This window comes from Scyliorhinus torazame, chromosome 15 (assembly GCF_047496885.1).
Source record: "Scyliorhinus torazame isolate Kashiwa2021f chromosome 15, sScyTor2.1, whole genome shotgun sequence".
NCBI lineage: Eukaryota > Metazoa > Chordata > Chondrichthyes > Carcharhiniformes > Scyliorhinidae > Scyliorhinus > Scyliorhinus torazame.
In genome coordinates this window covers 188,165,966-188,186,657 of record NC_092721.1, presented here as the reverse complement: position 1 = coordinate 188,186,657, position 20,692 = coordinate 188,165,966, and the positions used below count along the sequence as shown (strand labels likewise).

The 20,692-nt window shown below is 55.2% G+C and overlaps 1 protein-coding gene across 1 annotated transcript in view; it reads right to left on the bottom strand.

Moving 5' to 3' along the window:
* The window catches only part of LOC140391466 (interleukin-5 receptor subunit alpha-like), a 49,325-nt gene extending 32,685 nt beyond the window's left edge, over nucleotides 1-16,640 (bottom strand). The window contains exons 1-3 of the mRNA XM_072475974.1: nucleotides 16,538-16,640; nucleotides 15,826-15,986; nucleotides 5,581-5,731 (exon numbers count right to left, since the gene is read on the bottom strand). Of these exons, the coding sequence (XP_072332075.1) occupies nucleotides 5,581-5,731; nucleotides 15,826-15,986; nucleotides 16,538-16,625 (400 nt within the window). The 5' untranslated portion in view covers nucleotides 16,626-16,640. The remainder of the gene's footprint in view (nucleotides 1-5,580; nucleotides 5,732-15,825; nucleotides 15,987-16,537) is intronic.
* Between the last annotated feature and the right edge of the window lie 4,052 nt (nucleotides 16,641-20,692).

Here is a 20,692-nt window from a genome sequence, read left to right as displayed (position 1 = left end):
GACGCTGGAATAAAAACCGGAGTGTTTTACTCCGGCATCAGCGCCCGTTCCCAGACCCCTATTCTTCCCCCTCCATGGGGCTTGCAGGGGCGTCGCATGATTTACAGGGACGGGGCCTCGGCACGGTGTCAGAGACCCGGCGGCACGTAAAAGACGCGGCGCCTTGGGACCCGCGCGTGCGCAGTTGGGCCGGCGCCAACTAGCGCATGCGCAATGGCCGTCCTCCTGCAGGCCGCCCTGCACAAACATGGCGGATGGATCCAGGCTCACCGGCGGAAGAAAGGAGGCTCGCCGACAGAGAGGCCGGCTCGCCGATCGGTTGGTCCTGATCACGTACCAGGCCACTACGGAGGCCCCCCGGGAACGGAGCACCCCGACCCCCCCCCCCCCCCCACAGGCCGCCCGCCATGCCTTTGCGACAGGTACCCGCCGGTAGCGACCAGGTGTGGATGGCGCCGGCAGGACTAGGCCATTTACGCGCAGCCGCTCGGCCCATCCAGGCTGGAGAATCGTCGTTTGCCGTTTCCGGCGATTCTCCAAGTGGCCCGGCGCGATTCGCTCGCCGCTGGTTTCGGGGGGGGAGAATCGTATACGGGGATCGGGGCGGCATGGCGCGATTCGCGCGTCGCCCCGGCGATTCTCCCACCCGGCGGGGGGGGTGGGGGGAGAATACCGCCCAAATCTCCAAATTTCCAGATAATGCAATGTTGTGTGGAAGTGTGAGCTGTGTGGAGGATGCCGAGATGCTTCAGTGTGATTTGGACCAACTGACTGAGTGGGCAAATGCATGGCAGATGCAATATATAATGTGGCTAAATGTGAGGTTATGCACTTTGGTAGCAAAAACAGGAAGGCAGATTATTATCTGAATGGCTACAAATTGAGAGAGCGGGATGTGTAACAAGATCTGGGTGTCCTCATGCACCAATTGCAAGACAGCACCTTGGGGGGGGGGGGGGATCTTGCAGACCATTAGAGACACCCAGGTAGTTGGGGACACAACAGGGTAGTACCCTGGCACTCCCTCTGGAAGCTGGGCACCTTGGCACTGCCAGCCAGGCACCCAGGTGCCAGGTTGGCACTGTCAGGCCTCGGACCCAGTGGCTCCATTTAAGGGAGGGGAGTCCAGTGGCCTCAACAAGATAGGTGGGAGTAAAGTGGGGGGTGACAATAAAGCGGGAGAGGACCTGCAGTGGGGGATGATCGGGGCTACCGTTCAAAATGGAGATCAGCTCGCCAGGAGGGAATCGGCTAAAGTGTGGCCTCGGTGGGGAGAAACACACTGAGGCCAAAAAAAAAGGCAAAGTGCGGTTGAGTAGTGGGGTGATTCTCGACACTAGCAGCCGCCGTGAAACACCCGCCAAACGCACCCAAAAGCGGATTTTAACTTTTGTATGTTGAATCGTGCCCCTTGGCAATTTACCCAGATGAAATACAGATAGAACAGCGTCCCCCACGACGATGGCATTACTGCAACAGCCTCAGTACTCAACACCGACAACTGCCAAATCACGATGCAATCCTCCAACTCATTCATTTCATCCTGGACCACAACGTCTTCACCTTCGACAGCCAGTTCTTCATCCAGGCACATGGAACAATCATGGGGAAAGGTTTGCACCTCAATACTCCAACACCTTCATGCCCAAGTTCGAGCAAGACCTCTTTACTGCACGGGATCTTCAACCCACGCCATACACTGGATACAGTGAAGACATTTTATTCCTTTGGGCGCACAGCGAAGAATCACTGAAACAACTGCACAATGACATCAACAAGTTCTATCTCACCATCAGACTCACCATGGACTACTCTTCAGAATCGGTTGCATTCCAGGACACACGCATCTCCATCATGGACGGACACCTCAACATTTCACTCTACATCAAGCCCATGGGTAATCTCACGATGCTCCACTTCTCGAGCTTCCACCCTAAGTACATTAAATAAGCCATCTCTTACAGACAAGCCCTCCGTATACACAGTATCTGCTCGGAGGAGGAGGAAATCTACAGACACTTACAGACGCTGAAAGACGCCCTCGTAAGAATGGGATATAGCGCTCGACTCATCGATCAACAGTTCCGACATGCCACAGTGAAAAACCACACTGATCTCCTAAGAAGACGAACATGGAACATGGGACAAGAGTACACTTCATCGTCCAGTACTTCCCTGGAGCGGAGAAACTACAACATCTTCTTCGGAGCCTTCAACATGTTATCAACGACGACGAACGTCTCAACAAGGCCATCTCCACACCTCCACTCCTTGTCTTCAAATAATCGCCTAACTTCAACAGACCATTGTTCGCAGCAAACTACCCAGCCTTCAGGAGAATAGTGACCACGACACCGCACAACCCTGCCATGGCAACCTCTGCAAGACATGCCGGATCATCGACATGGATACTACTATCATACGTGAGAACACCACCCACCAGGTGCACGGTACATACTCATGGGACTCGGCCAGTGCTGTCGACCTCATACGCTGCAGGAAAGGATGTCCCGAAGCGTGGTACATCGGCGAGACCATGCAGATGCAGCGACAATGGATGAACGGACACCGTGCAACAATCAGGAGGCAGGAGTGTTCCCTTCCAGTTGGGGAATACTTGAGCAGTCAAGGGCATTCAGCCTCCGATCTTCGGGTAAACATTCTCCAAGGCGGCTTTCAAGACACACAACAACTTAGAACCACCAAGTAGAAACTGGTAGCCAAGTTCCGCACGCAAGAGGACAGCCTCAACCGGGATCTCAGGTCATATCACATTACATGTAACCCCCGCCATACTGCCTGAGTTTGCAGAATCCTACTAACTGTCCTGGCTTAAGACAATACTCACCTCGATTACCTGTGGTTATCCCCCATTCCACTCACACTGTTTGTACATGGAAAGGTTTGTTGACCTGTAAAGACTCGCATTCCAACCTTTCTTCACATTCCAGTCTGTAATTATGTTGCAATTGTGTCTCTACCTATATATACTTTTGTATTTGTGTTTGCGAACCTGCCTCCACTTCACCTGATGAAGGAGCAGCGCTCTGATAGCTTGTGATTTCAAACAAACCTGCTGGACTTTAACCTGGTGTTGTGAGACTTCTTACTGTGCCCACCCCAGTCCAACGCCGGCATCTCCACATCATACGAAATCAGGAGAGGCATTGACAGGGTGGATAGTCAGAGGCTTTTTTCAAAGGTGGAAGTGTCAATTACAAGGGGGCACAGGTTAAAGTTGAGAGGGGAAATGTTTAAGGGAGATGTGTGTATAAATGTTTCATACTGAAAGAGTTCTAACACCTGTTCTCACTATGAATGCTTGTCTGAGTGACCTGACACATGAAAGGTTTTTCTCAAAAGGGGCTTCTGTTGGAGAGCTGGAGATCACTGTTGACTTTGCTTGATTGGCATCTTTATATGGTTGTAATAAATTGTTCCGACTGTGATGTTAATGTCTCAATGTTTGTTTGCAAAAGATTAAGAAGTGTGAAGTGTTTGAAACCTCTGCTTTAATACTTAACTGGTGGAAGGCAAATGAGTTGGCATGGAGGATATGGGGCGCGATTCTCCACTCCCACGCCGGTTGGGAGAATCGCCTGGGCCGCCAAAATTTCCGGGGAAGCTGGTCCGACGCCCTCCCGCGATTCTCCCAAGCGGCGGGAACGGCCCGGTCGAGTTTCGCGGGCCACAGGCCGGAGAATCGCCGGAGACACCCAAAATGGCGATTCTCCGGCACCCCCGCTATTCTGAGGCCCGGATGGGCCGAGCGGCCAGGCCAAAACAGCGGGTTCCCCCCGGCGCCGTCCACACCTGGTTGCTGCAGTCGTGGGCGGTGCGTGAACGCTGGGGGGGCGGCCTGTGGGGGGGCGAGGGTGGATCTTGCACCGGGCTTCACCTGGAATGTGGGGTGGCCCGCGATCGGTGCCCACTGATCGTCGGGCCGTCCTCTCTGAAGGAGGACCTCCTTCCCTCCGCGGCCCCGCAAGATCCGTCCCCCATCTTCTTGCGAGGCGGACTTAGAGCGGACGGCAACCACGCATGCGCGGATGACGTCCGTTATGTGGCGCTGGCCACGTCATCTATGCGGCGCCGCTTTTACGCGGGTGACAAGGCCTGGCGCATGTAGATGACGCGGCCCCGATACTGGCCCATTGTCAGGGCCTGAATCGGTCGGGACCGGGGCCGTTCCGCGCCGTCGTGAACCTCGACGGCGTTCACGACGGCGCGGCCACTTCGGCGTGGGAGTGGAGAATCCCGCCCATGAAGTGCCATGAGGTGGGTGGGGTCCATGCGTTGGTATGGTTTGGCATGGAGTGGACATAGTGGGGCATGTGTTTTGGAAGAGGCATGTGTAAAACTTTTCGACCTTACCTTTCGAAAGGTTGTCAAGAGCAGACTACGGTTCACGACCAAACATAAATAAATAAATTTGGAGTAGCACCGTGGCACAGTGCTGCCTCCAAACTCCAGGGATCTGGATTCGATTCTGCCCTAGGGTGACGATCAGTGTGGAGTTAGCACTTTCTCCCCGTGTGTGCGTGGGTTTCCTCCGGGTGCTTCGGTTTCCTCCCACAGTCCAAAGATGTGCAGGTTAGGTGGATTGGCCATGATCAATTGGCTCTTGGTGTCAAAAAGGTTCGGTTGGGTCACTGGGTTACGGGACTATGGTGGAGGCGTGGGCTTAAGTAGGGTGCTCTTTCCAAGGGCCGGTGCATAAGTGATGGGCCAAATGGCTTCTTTCTGCACTGTAAATTCTATGATCTATGACTCCTCTAGAGAGTAACAGACCACAAGTCAACCAGATGCTGGCTTCACTCCCTGGAAGTTTCTGGGGGGGGATGGGGGGTGGAGAGAACCCTGGTTGGGAGTGCAGGATGCAGGTTCGCGACTTGTGTCCTTATCCCACAATGGTGAAAATTGGGGAGCTGCCGGAGAATGCGTTGGCACTCCTGTAATCTGATCGCGTCCACCATTTATAAATCCCGCAACAGTTGTTCCCACCCCATGAAAATCCAGAGCATAGAGTCACAGAAAGAGCCCCGTCGACCCATTAGGTCTGTGCCATTTCTCCATTGAACAATCTACGCTCGCCCCGTTCTCCTCTAACACCGCAACCTTCAAAGTGAATTTCCCTCAACTGTCCATACAACGTCCTTTTTTTCAATGGTAAACTGTCTGCTTCCAGCAACCCTGTATGCATCATTTAGATTCACTGCATTAAAAAGTTCACTATGGCCGGGATTTTGGGCGGGACTCAAAACCCCTGCCTGAAGTCGAAGGGCCTTTTGCTCGTCCGTCAAATTTACCGTCCCGCCACCACAGATTCCCGGTGGGTGGAACAGGAATGTTCCACCTGGTGTACATAGGTGCCCTGCATTAACGATACATTGGAAAGCATGGCACAGTGAAAAGTCCATTCGGCCCAACCATTAAAGACAGAAGCCGACGATGCAATAAATGTCAATATCTGAAAACATATTACATAACATATACATATATTTATAACCAATATATATCATAAATAGGCACTTACGAACACTCACACATTAATTATATTCATATATACAGCTGTTGTACCTGGCGGTGGCTGGATATTCTTTACAGTCCAGTTACTTTTGTTTATTACTATTGACCGTTGTTTATCAAGGAGAATATTTTTAACTCGTAGGGAAACACCTCTGTGTAATTCAAATGTTCTCATATATTCTGGGACCTGATGCCTCGAATCCTGTATTACATGGTAAAACATTTGCTGCAATTAGTGTCCTTCAAGATCATCCATTCAGTATCATTTTTATAGTGTCTTTTATGTGTTTTTCCATCTTGCTAAATAATGAGAAGATACTACGGGTTGGATTTTGTAGGCCGGCGCATTTGCTGACTAACCCCAGCTGAAAGGCCAGTGAAGGGGACACAAACACACCTTGCCGCTTGCTGCCCAGCGGCAATTTAATGCTGGGAGCAGCGTTAATTGCTTTCAGGTTAGACGTTCGCCCCTTTCATGGGAGGATGTCCCACCTTGGAGAGCCAATTCCGTTGGCCAGCAGCTCTGTCGTCCCCACAGCACCATTAAAGGACAGTAAGAAGTCTTACAACAACAGGTTAAAGTCCAACAGGTGTGCTTTGAATCACTAGCTTTCGGAGCGCAGCTCTTTCCTCAGGTGAAACCTGTTGGACTTTAACCTGGTGCTGTGAGACTTCTTACTGTGCTCACCCCAGTCCAACTCCAGCATCTCCACAGCATGGTTACCACTGAAGGAAGCAGTGGTGTAGTGGTATTGTCGTGGGGTTAGTAATCCAGCGACTCAAAATAATGTTCTGGGGTCCTGGGTTCTAATCCCACCATGGCAGCTGGTGGAATTTAAAAACTCAAGAAAATATCTGGAATTAAATGGCTAATAATTTTTTTTTTGTTAATTTCCAATTAAGGGGAAATTTAGCACAGCCAATCTACCTACCCTGCATATCTTTGGGTTATGGGGATGAGGCGCAAGCAGACATGGAGAGAATGTGCAAATTGCACAGGAACAGTGACCCGGGGCCAGGATTGAGCCCAGGTCCTTGGCGGCGTGAGGCAGCAGTGCTAACCACTGCGTCACCGTGCCGCCCTTAAAAATCTAACGATGACCTTGAATTGATTGTCGTAAAAACCCATTTGCTTCACTAATGTCCTGTAGGGAAGGAAATCTACCACCCTCACCTGGTCTGGGCTCCATATGACTCCAGACTCACAGCATTGCCCTCTGAAATGGCCGAGCAAGCCACTCAGTTGTATTCAACAGCGCCAAAAACACGAAAAAGGAATGAAATCGGACTGGCATCGATCCAGGCACGGGAGATGACAACAGCAAACCCAGCCCTGTCACCCTGCAAAGTCCTTCTTACTCACATCTGGGGGCTTGTGCCGAAGTTGAGAGGGCTGTCTCACAGAATAGTCATGCAACAGCCTGACATAGTCACACTCACAATATCATACCTTACAGACAATATCCCAGACACCACTATCATCATTTCTGGGTATGTCCTGACTCACCAGCAAGACAGACCCAGCAGAGGCACAGTGGTATACAGTCGAGAGGGATTTTCTAAAATTAATTTCCGTGATGTGGGCGTCGCTGGTTAGGCATTTATTGCCCATCCCTAGTTGCCCTTCAGAAGGTGCTGGTGAGTTGTCTTCTTGAACCGCTGCAGTCCTTCAGGTGTAGGTACACCCACTGTGCTGTTATGGAGGGAGTTCCGGGATTTTGTCCCAGTGACAGCGAAGGAACGGCGCTATATTTCCAAGTCGGGGTGGTGAGTGACTTGGAGGGGAACTTCCAGGTGGAAGGGTTCCCAGGTATCTGCTGCTCTTGTCCTTCTACGTGGTAGCGCTTGTGGGTTTGGAAGGTGTTGCCTAAGGAACCCTGGTGAGCTCCTGCAGTGCATCTTGTAGATGGTCCACACGGCTGCTGGTGTTCATCGGTGGTGAAGGAATTGAATGTTTGTGGAAGTGATAGCTGCTTTGTCCTGGATGGTGTGGAACTTCTTGAGTGTTGATGGAGCTGCACTCATTCAGGCAAGTGGAGAGTATTCCATCACACTCCTGACTTGTAGGTTTTGGGAGGTCAGGAGGTGAGTGACTCACCATAGGATTGCTAGTTTTGAATCGAGGGATGGGCAATAAATGCTGGCTAACCAGCAATGCCCACATACCGCAAATGGATTTGGGCCGGAGAATCGGCACGCCGGCCCCTGCCGGCCCAGACCGGAGAGTCGGCGCATACCCCGCCTGGCGCTGCGCCGACCACGCCGGCGCCAATTCTCCACTCTGCGGAGAATTGCTTCCCAGCGTCGGGGCGGCGTGGCACTATTCGCGTGGCACGGCACCGATTCTCCGCCCCGGCCGGGGGTAGGAGAATTCAGCCCATGGTCTCTCCCTTACAAAGCCATGTCGACTATCCCTGATTAACCCTTGCCTCTCCAAATGGAGACTAATTCTGTCCTGCAGAATCTTTTCTGATAATTTCCCTACCACTGGTGTTTGATTCGCTGGCCTGCAATTATCGGGCTGGTAGCCCAGTTGGCTGCTCAGCTTGGGCGAAATTCTCCGGTATCGGCGCGATGTCCGCCGACCGGCGCCCCAAACGGCGCAAACCCCACCTGCATCGCGCCGCCCCAAACGTCTCTGGCCCGGAATGGGCTAGCAGCGACGTGAGGCTATCCGCGCTGGCTCACGTGGTTCATAAGACGCGCTGCTCCCCCCACCCGACCAGAAGACCCGACCGGATGGCCGCCCGCCGCTCAGCCCCGAGGTTCCAGTCCCGCGATATTGAGGCGCTCCTGGACGCAGTGGAGCAGAGGAGGGAGGCCCTGTATCCCGGACACGGCCGCAGAGTCGCCCCACGCCACAGCCGGCGTCTGTGGAGGGAGGTGGCAGAGGCCGTAACCGCTGTGGCCCCGACACCACGGACAGGCACCCAGTGCCACAAGAAGGTGAACGACCTCGTCAGTGCAGCCAGGGTGAGACTCCCCCCCCCTGCCCGGTATCCATATACCCCCTCCCCCATATCCCCCATATCCCCCCTCCCCCATATCCCCCCTCCCACATATCCCCAAGTGAATCCAGCCCTAACCTTAACCTCTGCAATGCACGCGCAACCGATGGCGTGCATTCATATACCTGCCTAACACTGTTGCCTTTTACCCCTGCCACCACCACCCACAGGAGAAGCGCGCACCCAACACCAGGGAGCATGTGAGGACTGCAGGAGGCCCAGCTGATGAGAGGTCACTGACCGAACATGAGGAAAGGGCCCTGGAACTGGCTGGCGGACCTGAGGACCGGGAGGTTGCTGATGCAGAGGTCGAGGGCCCACCAGCAAGTGAGCCACCGACAGCCCATCCCCATATCCCCCCTCCCCCATATCCCCACTCCCCCATATCCCCCCTCCCCGATATCCCCTCTCCCCCATATCCCCAATATCCCCCATATCCCCCCTCACCATATCCCCCCTCCCCCATATCACCTGATCACTGCCTGCGTGTCTAACCATGCATGCTTCATTGTGTATCGCAGGAGCAAACGTCGAGGCACCCATCCCCGCAGATACACACCGCCCGCATGATGTCCCTCGGAGACCACGGGAGACGGAGAGACCCGGACCCTCCGGCATGCGACGCCCGCACGATGCACCTCGGTGACCACAGGGGACGGAGAGGCCCGGACCCTCTGGCATGTGACGCCCGCACGCTGCCCCTCGGAGACCACGGGAGACGGTGAGACCCGGATCCTCTGGCATGCGACGCCAGCACAATGCCCCTCGGAGACCACGGGAGACGGAGAGACCCGGACCCTCTGGCATGCGACGCCCGCACGATGCCCCTTGGAGACCACGGGAGACGGAGAGACCTGGAGCAACAGGGAGACGGCGCCCCCGTCTCATGCGGGTGCGGCGACGCAGGCGTGTGCCACCCAGCGACGAGAGGGGCAGCCACAGGTCCCCGTCACAGCTAAGCCACGAAACCACAACCCAGGACACCCTTACCCAGGACACCCCTACCCAGGAAACCGAAATACAGGACAGTGACACAGATTGGATGGGTGGAGATGAACCGCCACACCGAAGTACCATGGACTCAGAGTCGGACGATGCGCACGACACAACGCCACTGCTGTCACCAACACCCTCCACCATCACAGAGACGCTCACCTCGGTTGGGCACTTTAGTGATGAGGCATCGGGTACACTCACTGGTGCGCACAACACAGCTGTCCCGGTACAGCAGGTGGAGGTAGGAGCAGCAGAGGGCCGGGTGGTCGGCGGGCAGCCCGTCGCATGCGAACATCTGCCGCCCAGATGGATCCCGGGTTCCTGGAGTTACCACACCCACCCATAGGTCCGATGCAACCACCGAACCTGGGACGAGCGAAGAGGGTGACGGCCAGCTTGCGGCGGCTGCAGTTGCAGGTGGAGGGGTCCACCCGCGTCCAGGAGCTTGCAGTGGTGCCGGTCATGCGTGCCACCCAGGCCGACACCGCACGGGTGGCGTCCGCGGTGGAGACAATGGGTGTGACGGTGTCAGACATGGGGAGCGGTTTGCGAGTCCTGGGGCTTTCCGTGCAGGCGGCGTCTGTGGCCCAGGACATGGCTGCCCTCTCACAGGAGGCCATGAGCCAGCGCCAGCGGAAGATGGCAGAGGGGCTCAACTCCGTGGCACAGTCTCTGAAGGTCATGGCCCAGTCTCAGCAGGCCATGGCCCAGTCTCTGCAGGCCATCGCTGAGGGCATCGGCGCCATTGCCCATGTGCGAGCCGGCGTTGCACAGTCACAGACAGGGATTGCCAACCCCCTGAGTTCCATGGCTGCAAACCTGCAGACCCCTGTCGATACCAGCATGGGCCTCCAGGACTGGCAGCCCCAGATGTCGGGGGGGCGTCGGATGGCCAGTCTGTTCGCACCCCCACCCATCGCGAGGCCTGAGGGTCATCGGGTACCCCGAGGGAGGAGGAGGTGCTGGGGCCCCTTCCGGGTCCCATTGTGTGGGTGGTCCCGGAACACCTCAACACCTCGGGCTCCCCCCCTTCCGTCCCAGGTGCATTGGGTGGGTAACGGGCAGGAATGGCTGGCAGCTCGCCATCCCAGTCGCCCGGGCCGCAGCCTGGCCCATCTAGGCCAGGACGCCCCAGGAAACGGCCGCCAAAGGGATCCCGTGTCAGAGGGCAGGAATCACAGGAGTCCACCTCCAGTTCTGCTGTACCGTCTGGGGAACCACCTAGGCGTAGTCAAAGGGCCCGTAAGGCCAAACAATTAGACACTGAATAAGTTGGCACGGGTGCAGGGCACAGATGAGTTTTAGGGGCTAGGGCACGTACAGGAACTCCTTTGGTTATTAAAGTCAATGTTACACCTACAGAAGCTGCCTTTGTGCTCTGTGCAAAGCGTGCGGGGTTGTCATGTACGTTGAGCGCCAGTGTGTGTGTGAGGGATGGTCTTACCTCAGCCCCAGGTGAGTCTGCCCCCTTCCCCCTGGGCAGCCATCAACATCCCCCCGGGCAGAGGACGGGACCGTGCGTTGCAGTGTCACAGCCGCATGCAGGGATGGTCCGGGTGGATGGTGGTACTGTGGCCATGGGTCAGACATCGTCCAACGATGTGGAGCCAGGAACTCATCGCAGGGCGGGTTGTCATCATCCTCCATGGCCTGCAATAGACACGCATCCACCCGCAACTGTGTGAGCCCGGCCCGTTGTGCCGCAGGTGGATCGGCAATGGGGGGGTGGTGGTGTGCATGCGGGTGGGGTGGGTGTGGTTGGGGAGGGGGGTGAGGGTGCTGGGTGGGTGGATGGGTGGGGGGTGTGGGTGGTCGGCTGTTGCCATGGTGTGCGGTCTGTGGCCATTCTACCCGATTCCCACGCCCATGTAGTCAGTGAAGCGGGCGGCTATCAGCCTGTCCCGTGCCCGCTAGGCCAGCCGGTAACGGTGGACAGCCACCCGCCTGTGTCTACCCCGTCTGCCCTGACCATTGCCCCCATCCCCTTCATCTGGGGAGGACTGCGCCTCTTCCTGCTGCTCCTCCACTCCGCCCTCCTCTGTCTGCGGCACATCGCCCCTCTGCTGGGCTATGTTGTGCAGGACGCAGCACACCACAATGATGCGGCCGACCCTATCTGACCGATACTGGAGGGCGCCCCCAGAGAGGTCCAGGCACCTGAAACGCATCTTCAGCACGCCAAAGCACCTCTCTATCACTCCCCTTGTCGCTACATGGGCATCATTGTAGCGGTTCTCCGCCTCATTGCGTGGCCTCCGTATTGGCGCCATCAGCCACGATCGCAATGGGTAGCCCCTGTCGCCCAGCAACCAGCCCCTCAGCAGGGGATGGCGTCCCTCGTACATGCCGGTGATGGATGACCGCGACAGCACGTATGAGTCGTGTACACTGCCCGGGTAACGGGCGCAGACGTGCAGGATCATCATGCGGTGGTTGCAGACCACCTGTATGTTCATCGAATAGGTCCCCTTCCTATTGGTGAACACGGCCCTGTTATCTGCAGGTGGCCGCACGGCGAGGTGCATCCCATCAATCACGCCCTGGACCATGGGGAACCCGGCCACGGCAGAGAAGCCCACGACCCAGGCATCTTGGCTGGCCCGGTCCACAGGGAAGCGGATGTAGCGGTGCGCAATGGCATATAGGGCGTCTGTCACTGCCCAGATGCACTGGTGCACCGATGTCTGCGATATGCCGGACAGGTCTCCACTCGGTGCCTGGAATGACCCCGTTGCATAAAGGTTCAGGGCCACCCTAACCTTGACGGACACGGGGAGAGAGTGTCCCCCGCCAGTGCCACGCAGTGACAGGTGTGCCAGCAGGTGGCAGATGTGTGCCACGGTTTCCCGGCTCATCCGCAGTCTCCTCCTGCATTCCCGGTCCGTGAGGTCCTGGTACGACAGCCGGGGCCGGTACACACGGGGAGTCCTCGGGTGCCTCCGTTGCCGTGGGGCCGCGACGTCCTCCTCCCCCTCCTCGTCCTGTCGGGCGGGTGTCCCTCCAGCCTGGTCAGCTGCCGCCTGCCCCTCTGCGGCAGCCTGCGCCGCCTCTCTGTCACGCTCCTCCTCCTCCTCATCAAGGGCAACATAGACATTAGCGGCTGCCGCCACGGCGGCCAACATCGCTGGATGATCGGAAAACATGACGGCCAGTGAGTGGGGTGGGGGGGGGGGGGGGGGGCGGGGGGTGGGGGGGGGGGGGGGGGGGACAACATGTCATCATTGCCAATACCCCGTCCTCCCCCCCAGCCAGGTGGCTTGGACCGCATGGGTCCGAATGTTGGAGGCTGGCACCTGGCCAGGTGGACCAACTCACTTGCCCTCGCATCCCCCCTCCCCGGCACGCACCTCCCCATCCCCCTCCCCGGCACGGACCTCCCCGTCCCCCTCCCCGGCACGCACCTCCCCGTCCCCCTCCCCGGCACGGACCCCCCCGTCCCCCTCCCCGGCACGGACCCCACCCGTCCCCCTCCCTGGCACGGACCCCTCCCGTCCCCCTCCCCGGCACGCACCTCCCCGTCCCCCACCCCGGCACAGACCCCCTCCCCCCTCCCCTGCACGCACCTCCCCGTCCCCCTCCCCGGCACGCACCTCCCCGTCCCCCTCCCCGGCACGCACCTCCCCACCCCCCTGCCCGGCACGCACATCCTCCCCCCCCTCACGGGCACGGACCCCCCCCCCCTCCCCGGCACGAACCCCCCCTCCCCCTCCCCGGCACGCACCTCCCCATCCCCCTCCCCAGCACGGACCTCCCCGGCACGGACCCCCCCCCCCCCCTGCACGCACCTCCCCGTCCCCCTCCCCGACACGCACCACCCCATCCCCCTCCCCGGCACGCACCTCCCCGTCCCCCTCCCCGGCACGCACCTCCCCATCCCCCTCCCCAGCATGGACCCCCCCCCGCCCCCCTCCCCAGCACGCACCTCCCCATCCCCCTCCCCGGCACGGACCCCCACCCCCCACCCCCCTCCCCGGCATGCACCTCCCCATCCCCCTCCCCGGCACGCACCTCCCCGTCCCCCTCCCCGGCACGGACTCCTGTCCCCCCGTCCGCCTCCCCGGCAGTCATCATCCTGTCCCTGGCACCCATCCCCCTCTAAACCCCCCCCCGCCACACGCGCACACACACAACCCTACACACACCTCTCCCCCAGACATTCAGACTGCGGCCACGCCATCTCCTCTCCAGCGGCCAACCCCCCAGGCCGTCGCCCACCTCCACGCTGGTCGGCGTCAATCTTGAGCACTGGTTGGCGCCGATTTAAAGGTGTTTTGATTTATGCCGACGTGATCCGGACGGGAGAATATTGGCAGCCCCGAAATCCATTGCCTCGCGCCCACCTGTGCCATTCTCCGAGGCGTGCGGCGCGATTGACGCCCCGCCGACTTTTCTCCCTTCGGAGAATTTGGCGGGCGGCGGGGGCGGAATTTACGACGGCCTACGGTGATTCTCCGACCCGGTGGGGGGTCGGAGAATCTCGCCCCAGGTTCCTGATGCAGAACAAGGCCAACAGCATGGGCTCAATTTCTGTACCGGCTGAGGTTATTCAGAAAGGCCCTGCCTTCTCCACCTTGCCTCTCACCTGAGGTGTGGTGATCCTCAGGTTAAATCACCACCAATGATCATCTGGGACTAAGGCAACTTTACAAACTCTAAAGTGAAGAGAAAATTTGAATCATGTTAACTTTGGAAGATAACACATTATTTCCCATCATACGGTTGTAAAGTGGTTAGCACTGTTGCTTCACAATGCCAGTGTCCCAGGTTCGATTCCAGGCTGTTAGGTAATTTGGACATTCTGAATTCTCCCTCAGTGTACCCGAACAGGAGCTGGAATGTGGCAACTGGGGCTTTTCACAGTAACTTTAGTGCAGTGTTAATGTAAGCCTACTTGTGACAATAAAGATTATTCTTAAAGATTATTATAATATCTGTTTTTTTCTACTTCGCTTCTTGAATAATGGTACCACATTAGCTCCCCTCCAGATCTCTGGCTCCTCCCCTGTGGTCAGAGAAGATTTGAAAATTATCCCCAGCAATCTCCTCTCTTGCCTCAAACAGCCGCCTGGGATACATCTTGTCTGGGCCAGGGAGTTTACCCACTTTTAAACCCGCTAAAACCGCTAATTCCTGCTCCCTCTCAATGCTAATCTGTTCAATTATATCACAGTCCCCCTCCCTTCTTTCCATACCTACATCATCCTTCTCAATGGTGAACACAGGTGCAAAAAATTAATTTAAAACCTCACCTGCATTTTACGGCTCCACACACAGATTGCCACTTTGGTCTCTAATGGGCCCTGTTCTTTCCCTAGTTACCCTCTTAATAAACAGAAAACACCTTTGGTATTTTCCTTTATTTTGTTTGCCAGTATTTTGCTTGCCAGTGTTTTTCATGCCTCCTCTTAAGTCTCCTAATTTCATTTTTAAGCACTCCTTGCCCTTTCTATATTCCTCTTCAACTTCCAATGTTTTGAACCCAGCACTGTACACCCCTGAATTTCAGGTGGACAGGTAGGGGGCAGGTGGATAGATGACAGGAGCAGCCAACCACTGGATTTTACATGTCCCCATGCCTTCAAACCTGTTGGCTGGCCGTGTAAAGTCCATCCCTATGTGAGTCAGACGTGTCACAGTGGGTAGTCATTGGCATGTTGGAAGGATTTGCAGGTCGACATTCAACCTGTTTGACTGCGTTATAAATGGACCTTCCTTGGCCATCAAATCCCAGAGACGGACACAAACCCATAGCTGGCTTAAAGGCAGGGACGCTGCCCACCACCACAAGACCTCCAGATGGAGGTGTTCAAATTATGAGAGGGTAGGACAGGGTAGGGAGAGAGAAACTGTTCCCAATATTGTAAGCATGGAGAACCATGCTTACATTAGGGCAGCACGGTAGCACAAGTGGATAGCACTGTGGCTTCACAGCGCCAGGGTCCCAGGTTCGATTCCCTGCTGGGTCACTGTCTGTGCGGAGTCTGCACGTTGTCTGCGTGGGTTTCCTCCGGGTGCTCTGGTTTCCTCCCACAGTCCAAAGATGTGTAGGTTAGGTGGATTGGCCATGATAAATTGCCATTAGTGACCAAGAAAGTTAGGAGGGGTTATTGGGCTACAGGGATAGGGTGGAAGTGAGGGCTTAAGTGGGTCGATGCAGACTCGATGGGCCGAATGGCCTCCTTCTGCACTGTATGTTCTATGTTCTAATCAGAGGACACCGATTTAAAATGATTGACAACATACTGAAATTAGGTTTCAACAGAATCAAGAGGGAAAAAAAGCTAAATCGTACTTCTTGCCAATCATCAGAATCAAAGTACTTAAACTCAAATAGATATCTAACGTCACTCCACTTCTTCATATCTTCACTGAGGTTATCTTTCCAAGTAATTGTCAATTCTCCGAGCTGTCTGTCTACAATCGTGATGTTGGTCGGTGGATTAAGTTTGGCTGCTTAAAAGATAAGAAACAAAACATAAATGAGCAAAACAAAAAGCTGTAAATGAATAAGTTTAATTCACACTCTGGCTCCTGTTCAACATTCGCAGGTAATGAGAGAAAATGTATGTACAGCTCTTTGTAACATAGCAAGGCAGGAAAACGTCCATCCAATTTGTTGGCATCAACTTTCTTCTTTATATTTCCATGACTTCCCACACCACCCATGTCTATTTTGACCTTGAATTGTTTCTGGGATAAACTGTTTCTGTAAAGTAAAGAATATCTCCTTAAATCTCACTTATTTGTCCCATTTAAAGTGGCTGAATCGGAGCAGCTGTTGCACCATTTTTCCTGTTGTAAAATACCAGGGTTCTCACGTCAGCACTTAGTCTCAGAATCAGAGAATCCAGCCCCAAAAGTGTAAAGAGAAACTTTTAAAAGTGAGAACTAACTTGGGAAGGAAGGGCATTAAGGAATGTGGCAATGGGATTGAGAAATTGGAGCTATTATTGTTAAAAGGAAATGGAAAAACAGGCTCTAGCTGGTGAAAGCTCGTTACTTACTCAGGTTTGCTCGGAACCCGAGATTTCCATCACTTAACACAATGGGTAACACAAAGGAGATCGCAAAGCAAGGTGCCAGCAGCAACATCGTGGAAACCTTCAGCAGAAATACGGCCTACTCTGAAATAAACTCAGATGCCAGATAATAAAACTCTCTGGAAAAAAAGAAATGAAAACAATATCATGTTATAAAAATTCAAGAACATTTGTAAATACACTTGAAATCTATTTTTACTGCGATTGACAAAACTTTAACTCACTATTAGCATGTAATTATTAAGCGCAGTAAACTGATGTTGATGGCATTTGCGACAGTGCAGATCAGTATTGCACGGGCGCCTTAGCCTAGATTATCAGCTCATCTCGGTGACTCAGAGGTGAGAATGCCACCCACTAAACCACACTGATAAGTGGTTTATCACATAAGAGAGGAAGAGGAAGCTTAAACAAAAATAAATATGAAACTACCGGATTAATTTCAAGCAGCGGTCATCTGAAGGCAATATGTAACTCGGCACAACATCGAGGGCCGAAGGGCCTGTTCTGTGCTGTACTGTTCCATGTAACAGTCTTTTGCAGTACAAAAAGTAGGCCGAGATTTTTGCTCAAGTATAGCTCGAGTTGGGATCTATCCTGGGTCACCGCCACTGCCTCGATTGAAAGCAATAGACAGTGCCCCAAAAGGTGCAATCTTCTCTCGGTGGGGAGGAGGTGGCCGGTTGTGAAACGGAGACGGGCCTGCTGACCTGGAAACAAATTGGAGGTGGACACACGGGCCGCCAAGTGTCAAAGCAGGCTGGGTAAATGGTGGCAGTGGAGATGAGGGGGGGGAGGGGCTGAATTCTCATGGTGGAGTGGGAAGGTGAGGGCAGTTATGGACTGGGTGGGGGGAAATCTTAATGAAGAGAATGGAAGGGAGGGAGCACACACAGGAGCAGATCAGAGTGGAATGGTATCTGATGTAGAAAGGGGATCATCATTCATTTCAACCAGGTATTTGTTTACAAAGACAGACTGAATGGAATTTTGTCATGATTGCTGAAGATCCCTGGAGAGTAGTTAATTTGAGACATGGAGCACTATCTACTGATCATAGAATCATAGAATTTACAGTGCAGAAGGAGGCCATTCGGCTCAACGAGTCTGCACCAGCCCTTGCAAAGAGCACCTCACTTAAGCCCACACCTCCACCCTAACCCCGTAACCCAGTAACCCCGCCGAACCTTTTTTTTTGACATTATGGGCAATTTAACATGGCCAATCCACCTAACCTGAAACATCTTTGGACTGTGGGAGGAAACCGGAGCACCCGGAGGAAACCCACGCAGGCACAGGGAGAATGTGCAGACTCCACACAGACAGTGACCCAGCCGGGAATCGAACCTGGGACCCTGGAGCTGTGTAGCAACTGTGCTAACCACTATGCTACCGTGCTGCCCCCTGTGTTACCGTGCAGTAACGGGCAGGACTTCCCGGGTACGTTACGACGACCAACCCGGCGAGACCCGCAGCCTAACGGACAATTAGTGTTGGAAATGATCCCCCACGGGCTTCATGGAGGCAATGACCATCCCGCCAGCTGATTCTCCTGGACCGCGCGCCCAGCAGCTGTCCGCTAACAAGAGGGAGCAGCACATAAATGCTCCCACCGAGCACGCACCAGTCAGCACACAGCCGTGACACCACGGAGACCTGCTCCACATTTCGGTGATGCTGACCTGGCCAGGCTGCTGGATGCCGTGGAGGCGAGGCGGATAACTCTGCTCCTCCGGGGGTTCGGATGGTCAGCCACAGGGCTGCCAATGGGAGGCAGTGGCAGTGGCTGTCAATTTGGGCATTGTGACCAGGAGGACCTCAGTCCAGTGTAGGAAAAAGACAAATGACCTTCACCTTGTTGCATGGGTAAGTTCAGACTGGCCCCCTGGCATCAGTCTCGCCTGCCACCTTCCTGACCTCCCCATGCCACCCACCCACCGCAGGTAGGCAGCTGGCACCTCACAGCACCTCTCCCCCCCCAGCATAGTACATACACCCATGACCAGCAGTGGTGCCCATGCATTCCTTCTGCCAGAGACACACCACTGATGCGTGAGGCGTACGGTACACGATGCCCCCTCTTTGTCCTCACAGGAGAAGTTGGCATATAATAGGCGGGAAAGGGCTCAGACGGCGGGAAGGGTTCCAGGCATCAGAGTCTTCACCCCCTTTGAAGAATGGGTCCTGGAGGGCATCACAGTAGCCCAGTGGTTAGCACAGCTACCTTACAGCGCCGTGGTCCCAGGTTCGATCCTGGCTTTGGGTCACTGTCTGGGTGGAGTTTGCGTGGGTTTCGCCCCACAACCCAAAGATGTGCAGGGTAGGTGGATTGGCCACGCTGAATTGCCCCTTAATTGGAAAAAGTGAATTTGATACTCTAAATTTATTTTTATAAAAGAATGGGTCCTGGAGATCGTGAGTTAAGCAAGGATGGAGCAGTGAGCGTGGCCAGCGCCACAGAGGTGAGGATCCATTGCTCCTTCACCCAGGTAGCCTGGTATGGAGGGAAGATCTTATGAGGAAAGGCTGAGGGACTTGAGGCTATTTTCGTTAGAGAGAAGAAGGTTGAGAGGTGACTTAATTGAGGCATGCAAGATGATCAGAGGATTGGATAGGGTGGACAGTGAGAGCCTTTTTCCTCGGATGGTGATGTCTAGCACGAGGGGACATAGCTTTAAATTGAGGGAAGATAGATGTCAGAGGTAGGTTCTTTACTCAGAGAGTAGTTGGGGCGTGGAATGCCGTGCCTGCAACAGTAGTGGACTCGCCAACTCTAGGGGCATTCAAATGGTCATTGGATAGACATATGGACGATAAAGGAATAGTGTAGATGGGCTTTAGAGTGGTTTCACAGGTTGGCGCAACATCGAGGACCGAAGGGCCTGTACTGCGCTGTAATGTTCAATGTTCTATGACCCGCTTCAAGTGAGTTGCTCATGTCAGACAAAATAATCCTTCTCCCTCACTCACCACATCTCCCTTCTCTCACACGATCTCCATTGGATGAGGATGGGCCATCTGGGATCCCCCCCCCCCCCCACCCTCGTCTTACCTTCCAAGAGAACACCTCAGAGGAGAACTCCGAGGACACCACCATCGATGCATCACAGCTTTCGTACTCACCTTCCACCAGCTCAGAGACATTCACATCGGTGGGTGACATTAGTGGGCAGGCTTCTGGGGCATAATTTGCTGAGCGCCGCACAGTTGCTGATGCGCATCGGGTGGAGGCAGGAGCATCGAGGGACTCAGCAGTGGATCCCGGGACCCAGCTGGGTCCCAGTCAGATGCCGAGGTTCTAGACACGGTTAACCTGGTGCTGCTGCAAATTCTGGGACAATGCCATGAGGTTCAGGAGGGGATGCCAGCGACACTCTGGTGAGTGTATAGCCATTTTGAGGAGTCCCAAAGACTAAAGGCTCAGGGGATGGTGCAGGGAATGCAAGGCCAACACGGCTGGGGTGGCAACCACAGTGGAAAACCTGGAGCACAGTGTCAGCCATGAATGCTGGTGTCCAACGCACGGCTCAGTCAGTGACGGCCATGGCTGAGGGCCTCGACAGCATGTCCCAGTCGCTGGGGGTCGTGTACCAGATGCAGGTGAACATTGCCGAGGCTCTCCGGAGCATGTCCCAGTCACTGAGGAGCATCGCTAAAGGTGTCGACATCATGATGCAGACAATGGGAAGGCGCCAGGACCGGCAGGATCGGTTGATGCAGAGGCCTCTGGAGCTCACTCCAATTGCCACACCATCCCACGGAGTCCCCCAAGGCCGCATGGGCATCGCCGGGGAGGAAGGTGCACTGGACACCGATCTGGAACCTCCCACCAGGGAGACGATGGTGGTCTCAAGTTTTACCGAGTACCCCCTCCTTACCCCCACATCTTGGAGTCAGCGGGCAGAACAAGGTGGCATGGCGACACCAGTGTCACGAGTAAGGTGGCCGAGGCCCACTAGCCCCTGGCCCGGTAATATTGTGGACAGCACAATTGCTTCACAGCTCCAGGGTCCCAGGTTTGATTCCCGGCTTGGGTCACTGTCTGTGCGGAGTCTGCACATCCTCCGTGTGTGCGTGGGTTTCCTCCGGGTGCTCCGGTTTCCTCCCACAGTCCAAAGA